The sequence below is a fragment of the Nerophis ophidion genome, linkage group LG09, assembly GCF_033978795.1.
Source record: "Nerophis ophidion isolate RoL-2023_Sa linkage group LG09, RoL_Noph_v1.0, whole genome shotgun sequence".
Classification (NCBI taxonomy): domain Eukaryota; kingdom Metazoa; phylum Chordata; class Actinopteri; order Syngnathiformes; family Syngnathidae; genus Nerophis; species Nerophis ophidion.
This window is the reverse complement of record NC_084619.1, coordinates 57,706,636-57,720,408: the sequence shown is the minus strand read 5'-3', so window position 1 is coordinate 57,720,408 and position 13,773 is coordinate 57,706,636. Positions and strand designations below refer to the sequence as shown.

The 13,773-nt window shown below is 39.2% G+C and overlaps 1 protein-coding gene across 6 annotated transcripts in view; it reads right to left on the bottom strand.

Annotated features, from left to right (window-relative positions):
* The window catches only part of ehbp1 (EH domain binding protein 1), a 360,301-nt gene that overhangs the window by 173,083 nt on the left and 173,445 nt on the right, over nucleotides 1–13,773 (bottom strand). For all 6 annotated transcript variants that reach the window (XM_061911324.1, XM_061911326.1, XM_061911325.1 and 3 more), the window contains one exon: nucleotides 11,004–11,052. In XM_061911324.1, the coding sequence (XP_061767308.1) occupies nucleotides 11,004–11,052 (49 nt within the window). The remainder of the gene's footprint in view (nucleotides 1–11,003; nucleotides 11,053–13,773) is intronic.

Below are 13,773 nucleotides of genomic sequence, written 5' to 3'. Positions count from 1 at the left end.
GTGCTCTACTTCAAAAATTCTAAAAAAAAAAATCCAGGATTTCAGTTCAAATTCAGCATTGGAGCAATCACATACACTTCCTTCAGGAATTGCCTCATCCATACTTGCCAACCTTGAGACTTCCGAATTTGGGAGATTGGGGGAAGAGGGTTTCGAGGTGGGCGTGGTTTGGTGGTAGTGGGGGTGTATATTGTATATCCCGGAAGAGTTAGTGCTGCAAGGGCTTCTGGGTATTTGTTATGTTGTGTTACGGTGCGGATGCTCTCCCGAAATGTGTTTGTCATTCTTGTTTGGTGTGGGTTCACAGTGTGGCGCATATTTGTAACAGTGTTCAAGTTGTTTATACGGCCACCCTCAGTGTGACCTGTATGGCTGTTGACCAAATATGCCTTGCATTCACTTATGAGCGTTTGTAATAGGCCGCAAATATAATATAACTTGGCCGACAGGCTGTTAGTATGGATGAAAAGCGGGCGTGATGACAGTTTGTAGAGGACGCTAAAGGCAGTGCCATCAAAATTGTTGTCTGGGTGGAAATCGGGAGAATTGTTGCCCTGGGAAATTTTCGGGAGGGGCACTGAAAGTCGGGAGTCTCCCGGAAAAATCGTGAGGGTTGGCATGTATGACCTCATCTAGTTAACATTGCAGTACAACAAGGCATCGCAACTTTTGCCGCCCGAGGCCTAAAAAGGATCCAAACAGGTTGATATTATTGTAATTAGATGAATGAATTGGGTCAGGAGAGTGAGAGGCTCCTCCAACATGGACGATATGAGCCTTGCCGCACAAAAACACTCTCTACTCGCTCACTTTCCATTAACCCGGCGACAATGCTTGGGACTAAATGTCACCGTCGCCTGCCCCGGGCCGCTGTTTCCCCCCGCAGTGACTGACAGCTATCTATCGCTGTCAATCATCAGCACAACCCCCCACCACCCCCCTCCCCAGCCCAACCCCTCACAGCGTTTTTTGCCGGGCTGCTCGGTGCCTTGCTATCAAGATGGCGCGCCAAATGACTTCTCCTTGGCCCCGTCGCCTTCTCGCTCTCACGCGCACACACAAGGTGCGCGGGGAGGAACGCTCTCCACATGAAAACTCCCGACAAATACAAAAGGTGACAGTCGCGCGGGCATATCCACAGATAACCAAGCATCTTTTTTTCCTTTTTTTTTTTTTTCAAACCTCCTAAATATTTACGTGGCTATTTTCCCCCTCCTTCCCCACCCCCCAATATTGATTGTCCTTATCTGTCATAATTCAGCACAGTCTGAGCTCATTGCAATCACTCTTCACAGACTGTGAAAGGAGGAGGGGGCATCTCTATCAACCAGCCATGAAAGGAGCAGATAGGTGTGGTTCCTGCTGTGTTTCCATTTGGCCCGTGCATTCAATACATCCTAATAACACCGCCGCCTCTCTTTACCGCACTCAGCCACTCGTCTCCATTCAATCTTTAAAACATTTCATTCCAGTCCTCGTCTTGGCTCTTTGTTCCCTTTTGGCTAGCGCCAAAGATCAGTCCGTGTGTTGGTGGCGAGGTGCGAGATGACGCAGGATACGTACAAGCTTGGACACACCTTTTCATTTGCGGCAGTCAGCAAGCGTGTCCAAACCAAGGGGGCGCAAATTGCGGCGGCCATTTTCCGCCCGTTATTAAGTGACACGGTACCAAATACACAATTTGTAGGCATAAACATACAAAATTAGCTAAAATTCTAGCATAAAATGTTAGCATGTTAATATAAGACACGTTAGTATACATCCAAGATGACGCCAAGTATCAAAAACCATGATTTTTAAGTTAAAACATAAAAAGATTTAGTGAAAAATTAGCATAAAACATTAGCATGTCAACATTAGCATGCTAACATAAGAGACGTTTAGTGCTTCCAAGATGACGGCGAGTATCAAAAATTTTGATTTTTAGGTTAAAACATGCAAATTTAGCTAAAAAGCTAGCACAAAACATTAGCACGCTAACGTTAGGATGCTATAATAAGAGACGTTAGTATACATCAGAGATGACGCCACGTATCAAAAACCATGATTTTTAAGTTAAAACATTAAAATATTAGGTGAAAACTTAGCATAAAACATTAGCATGCTAATATAAGAGACATTAGTATACATCCAAGATGACGGCGAGTATCAAAATTCAGATTTTTAGTTTGAAACATACAAATTTAGCTAAAAGGCTAGCATAAAACATTAGCATTTTAATGTTAGCATGCTAATATAAGAGACGTTAGTATACATCCAATATGACGGCAAGTATCATAAACCTTAATTTTTAGGTTGAAACATACAAATTTAGTTAAAAAGCTAGCATAAAACATTAGCATTTTAACGTTAGCATGCTAATATATGAGACATCATTATACTTCACAGATGACGGCAAGTATCGAAAACCACTATTTTTAGGTGAAAACATACAAAATTAGCTAAAAATCCAGCATAAAATGGTAGCATGTTAAGATAAGACATGTTAGTATACATCTAAGATGACGCCATGTATCAAAAACCATGATTTTTAAGTTAAAACATTAAAATATTTGGTAAAAACTTAGCATAAAACATTAGCATGTTAACGTTAGCATGGTAATATAAGAGACGTTAGTATACATCCAAGAGGACGGCAAGTATCAAAAACCATGATTTTTAAATTAAAACATTAAAATATTAGGTGAAAACTTAGCATAAAACATTAGCATGCTAATATAAGAGACATTGGTATACATCCAAGATGACGGCGAGTATCAAAATTCTGATTTTTAGTTCGAAACATACAAATTTAGCTAAAAGTCTAGCATAAAACATTAGCATTTTAATGTTAGTGTGCTAATATAAGAGACGTTAGTATACATCCAAGATGACAGCAAGTATCATAAACCTTGATTTTTAGGTTGAAACATACAAATTTAGCTAAAAAGCTAGCATAAAACATTAGCATGTTAACGTTAGCATGCTAATATATGAGACATCATTATACTTCACAGATGACGGCAAGTATCGAAAACCACTATTTTTAGGTGAAAACATACAAAATTAGCTAAAAATCTTGCATAGAACGGTAGCATGTTAATATGAGACATGTTAGTATACATCTAAGATGACGCCAAGTATCAAAAACCATGATTTTTAAGTTAAAACATTAAAATATTAGGTAAAAACTTAGCATGTTAACGTTAGCATGCTAATATAAGAGACGTTAGTATACATCCAAGATGACGCCAAGTATCAAAAACCATGATTTTTACGTTAAAACATTAAAATATTAGGTGAAAACTTAGCATAAAACATTAGCATGCTAATATAAGAGGCATTAGTATACATCCAAGACGACGGCGAGTATCAAAATTCTGATTTTTAGTTTGAAACATACAAATTAAGCTAAAAAGCTAGTACAAAACATTATCATTTTAATGTTAACATGCTAATATAAGAGAAGTTAGTATACTTCCAAGATGACTGCAACTATCATAAACCCTGATTTTTAGGTTGAAACATACAAATTTAGCTAAAAAGCTAGCATAAAACATTAGGATGTTAACGTTAGTATGCTAATATATGAGACATTAGTATACTTCACAGATGACGGCAAGTACCGTATTTTTTGGACTATAAGTCACGTTTTTTTTTTGTAGTTTTGCCAAGGGTGAGACTTGCCCAAACTATTAAAAAAAATTAAAAAAAATAAAATTAAAAAATTAACTTTTTTTTTTTTTTGGGTTTGGCCGCTGGACTGTGGAGAAGACTGCGACATGTTAGTATACATCTAAGATGACGCCTAGTGTCAAAAACCATGTATGTGTATATATATATATATATATATATATATATGTATATATATATATATATACACACACATATATATATACATACGTACATACATATAGACATACATACAAACATATATATACATACATATACACATACATATATATATACATATATATACACATACATATATATACACATACATATATATATATATATAAAATATACATATATACACATATACATACATATATATAAATACTATATATATATATATATATATATATATATATATATATATATATATATATATATATACACCCCAGCTACCTCCCCCCACCACCTCAACCACGTCCCCTCCACCCCCGCCCGCCATCTCCCAAATTCAGAGGTCTCAAGGTTGGCAAGTATGGTGATGACACCAAGATGGAAGCAATGGAAAGGTCATTTCTGGAGGACCGCCTTGAGAAAAAGGGACAGATCTCGTGCTGGCGGGGAGAATTGGGCGTGAAGAACATCTCACTATCTGAGGTCGGCACAAATGAACACAATCTGCAGGCAGATATCCAACTGTGTGAGGAACATCTCACCATGGTCCAGCAGCAGCAGTCGCTGGAGAGGCGGCCATTCTCCTGCTATCACCGTCTACCGCATATTCCCACATTACTTATATCTAGCCAATTTCTTTGGGGCTACTTGAACACCTGGAGGGGTGGGAGGTAGGGGGGCAGGTAGCAGATATGCGCCTGGCTCCCTGGCTGTGGTTATTGTCAACAGGGTAGCATTCATGCCTAACAGGGCCACCAGAGGTTATCGCTGAGCCAGAGTGTGTATGAGGAGAGGAAATCAAACTGCAGGAGGAAGCCAAGGCGTATCGCTCTCTGTAGCCCTCGGGGCCGCGGAGGGGACGGCGGTGTGCGCGGTAGCGGCGAGGCAAGTGTGTATTTGGGGGGGGGGGTCGTGATTGTACACGCAAAAGAGCCGAAGGGAAGGCGGCGACGCCAGCGAGTCTGCGCCTGAAAACTGTGAATGTGCAGATATGGCGAGGAGGAAAATACAGCTGTGTACGCTGCAAAAAGTCAGTGTTGAAAAACAAGAAGAAAAAAATGCAAAAATGAGGGGTATTTTACTTAAAATAAGCAGAATTATATGCCAATAGAACAAGAAAATGTGGCTTGTCAAGACGTTCCAAAACAAGTAAAATGAACTAACTTCAATGAACCCAAAAATACCTTAAAATAAGAATATTCTCACTACTACAAGTGCACTTTTCTTGGTAGAAAAAAAAGAGACCTTTTTGTTCAATGTGTTGAAAAATATTCTTAAATGAAGTAAATGCTAGTGCCATTATCTTGACATAGTGATATGTGCTCGGCATACATTTCTTGAAACCGGCAAACTTAGACTAAAAACTAGTACCAGACCTATGTAAGCGTCAATATATACCTTGATGTTGCAGACAAAAAACAATATATTTTTTTAACCTTTTTCCCAACTCTAAATGGGTGAATTTTGGCGAATTAAACACCTTTCTGTTCTACGGCTCTTGTAGCGATGACGTCAGTACGTGACGTTGCCTAGGTAAGAAAGCCGCCGTTTTCATTTTTTCAAACACATTAAAAACACCGGGTTTCAGCTCTGTTATTTCATGTTTTTTTGACTATTTTTTGGAACCTTGGAGACATCATGTCTCGTCGGTGTGTTGTCGGAAGGTGTAACAACACTAACAGGGAGGGATTCAAGTTGCACCACTGGCCTGAAGATGCGAAAGTGGCAAGAAATCTGCCGCCAGACCCCCATCGAATGTGCTGGAGTGTCTGCACATTTTACCGGCGATGACAGACATGGCACAGAGATGTATGGATAACCTGCATACGCATTTGCAACGATAAAGTCAACGAAATCACAAAGGTGAGTTTTGTTGATGTTGGTGACTTATGTGCTAATCAGACATATTTGGTCGCGGCATGACTGCCAGCTAATCGATGCTAACATGCTACACTAATCGATGCTAACATGCTATTTACCGGCAATGCTAAGGCAGACATGGCACAGAGATGTATGGATGACCTGCAGATGCATTTGCAACGATAAAGTCAACGAAATCACAAAGGTGAGTTTTGTTGATGTTGTTGACTTATGTGCTAATCAGACATATTTGGTCGCGGCATGACTGCCAGCTAATCGATGCTAACATGCTTTGTAGGCTAACTGTATCTACATTCGCAACTATATTACGTTTCCTTCCACCCACATTTAATGTGAAAAAAACACTTACCAATCGAAGGATTTAAGTTGCTCCAGTGTCACAAGATGCGAAAGTCCTGATCGTTTGGTCCGCACATTTGACCGTCGATGCTAACGCAGGTATTCGGCCATGCTATGGCTATGAATAGCGTCAATAGCTATTCGCTCAATAGCTTCAGTTTCTTCTTCAATACTTTCTTTCTCCAACCATCCGTTTCAAAACATGCATAATCTGTTGAATCGCTTAAGCCCCTGAAATCCGAGTTTGAATCCGAGCTAATGTCACTATATCTTGCTGTGGTATTCTCATTGTTTGTTTACATTGGCAGCACTGTGTGACGTCATAGGAAAATGGACAGTGTCTTGGCAGAGAGCAAAAAAAAGGCACTTTAAAGATTTTTTTAGGGATATTCTGGGACCGGTAAAATTTTGAAAAAAAATTCAAAAAATACAACAAGCCACTGGGAATTTTATTGTTTTTAACCCTTTTGAAATTGTGATAATGTTCCCCTTTAATGGAAAGGCAACAAGGGGCAGCACGGTGAAACAGGGGTTAATGCATCTGCCTCACAATACGAAGGTCCTGAGTAGTCCTGGGTTCAATCCCAGGCTCATATCTTCCTGTGTGGAGTTTGCATGTTCTCCCCGTGACTGCATGGGTTCCATCCGGGTACTCCAGCTTCCTCCCACCTCCAAAGACATGCACCTGGGGATAGGTTGATTGGCAACACTAAATGGTCCCTAGTGTGTGAATGTGAGTGTGAATGTTGTCTGTCTATCTGTGTTGGCGCTGCGATGAGTTGGCGACTTGTCCAGGGTCTACCCCGCTTTCCGCCCGAATGCAGCTGAAATAGGGCTCCAGCAACCCCAAAAGAGACAAGCAGTAGAAAATGGATGGAAAGGGAACAATCAATCAATCAATCAATGTTTACTTATATAGCCCTAAATCACTAGTGTCTCAAAGGGCTGCACAAACCACCACGACATCCTCGGTAGGCCCACATAAGGGCAAGGAAAACTCACACCCAGTGGGACATCGGTGACAATAATGACCCAGTGGGACGTCGGTGACAATGATGACTATGAGAACCTTAGAGAGGAGGAAAGCAATGGATGTCGAGCGGGTCTAACATGATACTGTGAAAGTTCAATCCACAATGGATCCAACACAGTCGCTTGTTACTCTCGGGGTCTCCTATCCGCTCAGGCAAATCGTATTGTCTAAAAATGCATATTCTCATCCATAACATGACATAATTGCGTCAAGTGTGTGCTCTTTCAGTCAGTTAGTGCGCATGTACACAGCCCGGCCCCCGGTCAAAACATTTTTAATTGTAATTTTGAAGAATTCATCTGAATGTGCATGAACTATTTCTGTTGAAAATTGTTAGAAATGTCACATGTGAAATGTTTAGATAAGAACTGTCCGTTTACTGTACTGTGCCAACTGTACTTCTATATGAATGCCTGTTTTTTATCGTTTCATTGAAAATAAAACAGCAAAGTCCATTTGGCTGTCATCGGTTTTAATTATGAGACAAAATTGTGTCAACGTCATGATTTTTTTTTTCAAGCTTGAAATAAGAAATTATTACTTTAAAAAAGTAGTTTTATACTTGTGAGTGTTGATGACACAGCTTTGCAACACTTGATATTCTAGTTTCTAGCATGTTTTACTCAATATAGGTCATAAAATCTCAGCTTCAAGCAGTAATATCTTACTGAGATGATTTATGATCAAAACACTTAAAACAAACACTAACAGAAAATCTGCTTAGTGAGAAGAATTATCTTATCAGACAGAAAATAAGCAAATATTACCCTTGTTTGAGATATTTAATCTTACTTAGATTTCAGTTTTTGCAGTGTACTCTCTCTGAAGAGAACCGGGTAGACCTTTTTAACTCCAAAATAGTCAACGTAATTAAAAATACTATGGACCTTCCAAATTCCTGCAATTCTGCAAATTTAAAGCCTAAATATTTTTTTTTATTTGTGGGAAAACCAGAAAATTCATGTCTTTTCAATCCCAAAATGAGCAGTTTTTGTAGAAATTGCACATCACCAGCCTTAAAGGGGAACTGCACTTTTTTGGGGGGGATTTTCGTTCACTGTCATTATGGAAGACAAGATGAGGGATGTATTTTTTAAATGCATTCTAATTATTAAATAAATGCGATCAAATGTTCGCTTACAATGGAGCCTACGGAAGACCTTCAATTCTGCCTATAGATCCCCTAAAAATCATCCAAACACCTCCATTAGCCGTTTATATACAGTACAGGCCAAAAGTTTGGACACCTTCTCATTCAATGCGTTTTCTTTATTTTCATGACTATTTACATTGTAGATTGTCACTGAAGGCATCAAAACTTTGAATGAACACATGTGGAGTTATGTACTTAACAAAAAAAGGTGAAATAACTGAAAACATGTTTTATCCATCCATCCATTTTTTGCCGCTTATTCCCTCTGGGTTCGCGGCGGGCGCTGGTGCCGATCTCAGCAACAATTGGGCGGAAGGCGGTGTACACCCTGGACAAGTGGCCACCACATCGCAGGGCCAAAACAGATCGACAGACAACATTCACTGATTACTGCTTTGCACACTCCTGGCATTCTCTCGATGAGCTTCACAAGGTAGTCACCTGAAATAGTTTTTACTTCACAAGTGTGCTTGACGCTCATCGAGAGAATGCCAAGAGTGTGCAATGTATTCAGTTATTTCGCCTTTTTTTGTTAAGTACATAACCCCACGTCTTCATTCATAGTTTTGATGCTTTCAGTGACAATCTACAATAATAGTCTTGAAAATAAAGAAAACACAATTAATGAAAAGGTGTCTCCAAACTTTTGGCCTGTACTGTAGATGATGTAAGTGTATATGTAATGTAGTAACATTTATGATAACATTTCATATTTACTAATTTTGATCATTTTAAACATTAATTTCAAGAATGTATCCTTTTTCTCCATCACTGATTATTACTCACTGCAGACATTATGGGAGCCAACAAACATGATAAAACATCACTTACTGTACAAGGTCTGCTGTCATTAGGATGCAGACTGCTAGGATTTTCATATATTCCCATTTAGATGAAAAAAAGACTCACAATCCTCGCACAGAAACAGGGTCGGGGGACGGACAAGTGTTTTTTTGTGTTGTCCTCATCAGTTACAGATTCAAAACGGCTGTCAAAGTTTACCAATTTGTCACATTATAATGTCAGCCCTCTACTTGCGGCACGATTTACAACAAACTTGCAGGGAGCAGGGAAGCGAGGAAGCAGCAAACCACTCGATGATGTAAACATAGGGACACCTGGAAGTGAAAAATAGTTTGTCTGCGTTAGCGTTTATAATAAAACTATCACTAATTCTTGGTTAATATTCAAGTCGCCAAATGTACATGGAGTATTTTTGGCGCTTTTTGAATGGCTATTTTTTGGATTTTATGTGCAGAATAGTGGAGCTGATTAATTGAAACATTTATTAGTAGATTGCACGCTACAGTACATATTCCGCACAATTGACCACTAAATAGTAACACCCAAATGAGTTTTTCAACTTGTTTAAGTCGGGGTCCACGTTAATCAATTCATGGTAAATTGGCTGCACTGGAAGCTGACTTTTATTCCAAGTGACATTGCTCACTTCCTGTTGACGCAGCAGAAACCGCGCCTCCAAAGATGGCGCACGCGCAGCAGCGCTTCTTGCAATGACGGAAAAGTGAAGTGAAGTGAATTATATTTATATAGCGCTTTTCTCTAGTGACTCAAAGCACTTTTACATAGTGAAAACCAATATCTAAGTTACATTTAAACCAGTGTGGGTGGCACTGGGAGCAGTTGGGTAAAGTGTCTTGCCCAAGGACAGTATGGCAGTGACTAGGTTGGCAGATGCGGGGATCGAACCTGGAACCCTAAAGTTGCTGGCACGGCCGCTCTACCAACCGATCTATATATATATATATATATATATATATATATATATATATATATATATATATATACACATATACATAGGAGTTAGGATTAACCCAAGCCCCTACCTCGAAAGAAAATGTTTGACTTACTGACCTTACAACTTGCCTTGGTGCCCTAAAATATGAGCCCTCCTTTAAGGCAACACTTGCCTTGACACTAAAGCTTAAAAATTTGAGGCCTGAATATAAATCATTAAAATAGTACCAATCCCACAGAAATTTCCGAGCCATTTTAAGAAATAATGAGGAAGCCAATCACGTGATCGTGTGACCTCGGGCTAGGAACCAAAGATCCCTTCCCCATCAACAACAATGAAACAGATTCTCGTAACGGATTGTTTGGTATAATAATTATAATGAAACAAAAAAAAAATAAAAATAATTAAGGTTACAGGTTAGTAATTTCCTTCTGGTTGCATGGAGAAGGCCTAAAAATGTGTTGTAAGAATTCAATCTTACAAAAAAAAAAAGTTTATAAAATTTTAAACTATTTGTTGTTGAAAATTCCGAATTGATTTGGAATCGGAAAGAATGAGAATCCCGATTCGTACGTGACTCGGTGATAAAAAGCAATATGTACATGACTTTGTCGCCGCCATCTTTGGTGCTCCCGTTTGAGCGTGCCCTTGTGTGTGCAAAAAGGCTGTGTGGATTACAGCTGCTACACGCTAATTACCGACCAAATAACAAACCCGCTCTTTTATAAACACACACAAGTCATCAACACACACCGGAGGGGGCTGCTGTGTAAGCTCTCGGCAGGCGGCCGCGTTAAGAGACCATCTCACCTCTGCCAGGTGACCACACACGGCCACATCCATCTCCAGCAGCGGGGGGTGGCGGCGCTAATGAAAACGGCCATCATATTCTTCAACACACACACACACACACTCATACTATTTAGGGATTAATCTGGAAATAAGGCCAATTGCGGCAGCGGAAGGGAGGGGAGCTAAGTGATGTGAAGGGCTCAGCGGTGGCTGCCTCTTACCTTTTTGTTGTTTTCTTTAATATCCTGAGGATTGAGCGACTTGTAGTCTCTGGTGGAACAGTGGGGGGGTCCCAGAAAGAGAGAGAGAGAGAGAGAGAGAGAGAGAGAGAGAGAGAGAGAGAGAGAGAGAGAGAGAGAGAGAGAGAGAGAGAGAAAGTGTGTGTTTAAGTATGCGTCACATGTCATGGCAATGTAACATGCAATTTCCGAGCAGCGTAATCAAGAGGGCTAATAGAGTGGAAAAATATGTAAAAATAACACACAGTCGACTGACGTGCACAAACACATTTGCACAGGCCTAATAGTGAACATTTTGCGATATTCCTTTGCAAAGTGTGTACCATGTTTGGACGAAGACATATTTCGAGCAAGGTTTTTATTTTTATTTTATTGGTTCTACTGATAAAATTCCCACAAAAATCTGCCAAATCAAGGGCAACGTGGTGGACTTCACGAGGATATTACTGTATAACGTCGATGATGAACATGCACACGTTATAGTTACGTACATTTGCTTTCTAAGTATGTTAAGTGCCGGAAAAAAATAGTAAAGGAAAATAATAATCATTTAAAGCTGGGGTTTTTACTTTTTTTGACTGTTCCACTCAAATATTTATACTGAATTACCGCATTTTTCGGACTATACTGTAAGTCGCAGTTTTTTTTCATAGTTTGGCCAGGGCTGCGACTTATACTCAGGAGCGACTTATGTGTGAAATTATTAACACATTACCGTAAAATATCAAATAATATTATTTAGCTCATTCATGTAAGAGACTAGACCAGGGGTGCCCACACTTTTTCTGCAGGCGAGCTACTTTTCAATTGACCAACTCGAGGGGATCTACCTCATTTATATATATCATTTATATTTATTTATTTTTGAAAGAGACATTTTTGTAAACAAGTTAAATGTGTTTAATGATAATACAAGCATGTGTAACACATATAGATGTCTTTCTTTCACAAAGACAAGAATATAAGTTGGTGTATTACCTGATTCTGATGACTTGCATTGATTGGAATCAGACAGTAATGATGATAACGCCCACATTTTCAAATGGAGGTGAAAAAAAGTTGTCCTTTCTGTACAATACCACATGAAAGTGGTTGGTTTTTGGCATCTAATTCATCCTGCTTCCATACACTTTACAAGAAAAACATTGGCGGCAAATTCCGTAGCTTGATTGATTGACATTCACGGCACCCGAGGGTCTTGTGAGATGACGCTGGCTGCTGCCAGTTCATTATTATGAAAAAATGACAGAGAGGAAGGCGAGAAACACTTTTTATTTCAACAGACTTTCGCGCCATCCCTTCCGTCAAAACTCTAAAGGCCGACTGCACATTTCCTATCTTCACAATAAAAGCCCTGCTTCATGCTGCCTGCGCTAACAAAATAAGAGTCTCGGAAAGCTGGCGTGCACAAGTTATGTGCACGCCAGCTTTCCGAGGGATCGCTTGTGCACGCCAGTTTTCCGAGACTCTGTATTTAGTTAGCGCAGGCAGCATGAAGCAGGCCTTTTATTGTGAAGATAGGAAATGTGCAGTCGGCCTTTAGAGTTTTGACGGAAGGTACGGCGCGAGAGTCTGTTGAAATAAAAAGTGTTTCTCGCCTTCCTCTCGGTCATATTTTCATAATAATGATCTTGCAGCAGCCAGCGTCATCTCACAAGACCCTCCGGTACCGTGAATGTCATTTAAGTGACGTCTTGGTGAAGATTGATGATCACTAATTTTTAGGTCTATTTTTTTAAAAAGCCTGGCTGGAGATCGACTGACAGACCCCCGCGGTCGACTGGTAGCTCGCGATCGACGTAATGGGCACCCCTGGACTAGACGTATAAGATTTCATGGGATTTATCGATTAGGAGTGACAGATTGTTTGGTAAACGTATTGCATGTTTTATATGTTATAGTTATTTGAATGACTCTTACCATAATACTGTATGTTCGTTAACACACCAGGCACCTTCTCAGTTGATTATTTATGCGTCATATAACATACACTGATTCAACCTGTTGTTCACTATTCTTTATTTATTTTAAATTGCCTTTCAAATGTCTATTGTTGGTGTTGGGTTTTATCAAATAAATTTCCCCCCAAAAATGTGACTTATATATGTTTTTTTCCTTCTTTATTATGCATTTTCTGCAGGTGCGACTTATACTCTGAAAAATGTGGTAGTCATCTTACTCTTGCTTTTAATCATATTCAATAATTATATTGAAGCTACTTAGAGCTACTTTACCATAAATTGATTTACGTGGACCCCGACGTAAACAAGTTTAAAAACGTATTCGGGTGTTACAATTTTGTGGTCAAATGTACGGAATATGTACTGAACTGTGCAATCTACTAATAAAAGTTTCAATCAATCAATCAAAACAGTTTAACCATATCAAAATATATGAAAGCATGTATTAATCACAAATATGATTGTCAAGGCTTATGTCAGGCTGATTACAAATAAAAATATTGATCAATTACACTGCAAGGCACTCAAAAAACGGATGAAAAATAAATGTGTATACAATTAGGCAGTGCTAAAATTAATACATTCCAACTGAATAATAACACAAGTTTATTTTGACTTAACAGTCAATAAAATTCAAACGCAAATAAAAATACAAGCTTCACCATTTTTAGTCATATTTTTTGCGCTTAAACTTTTCTATGACTTTAGCCCCAGACTTTTTCTCTTTGTTTGATATTGTCTTTACTGCCACAAGTGGTGAAAAAGTGTATTACAAGTGAGTATTGCCGTGA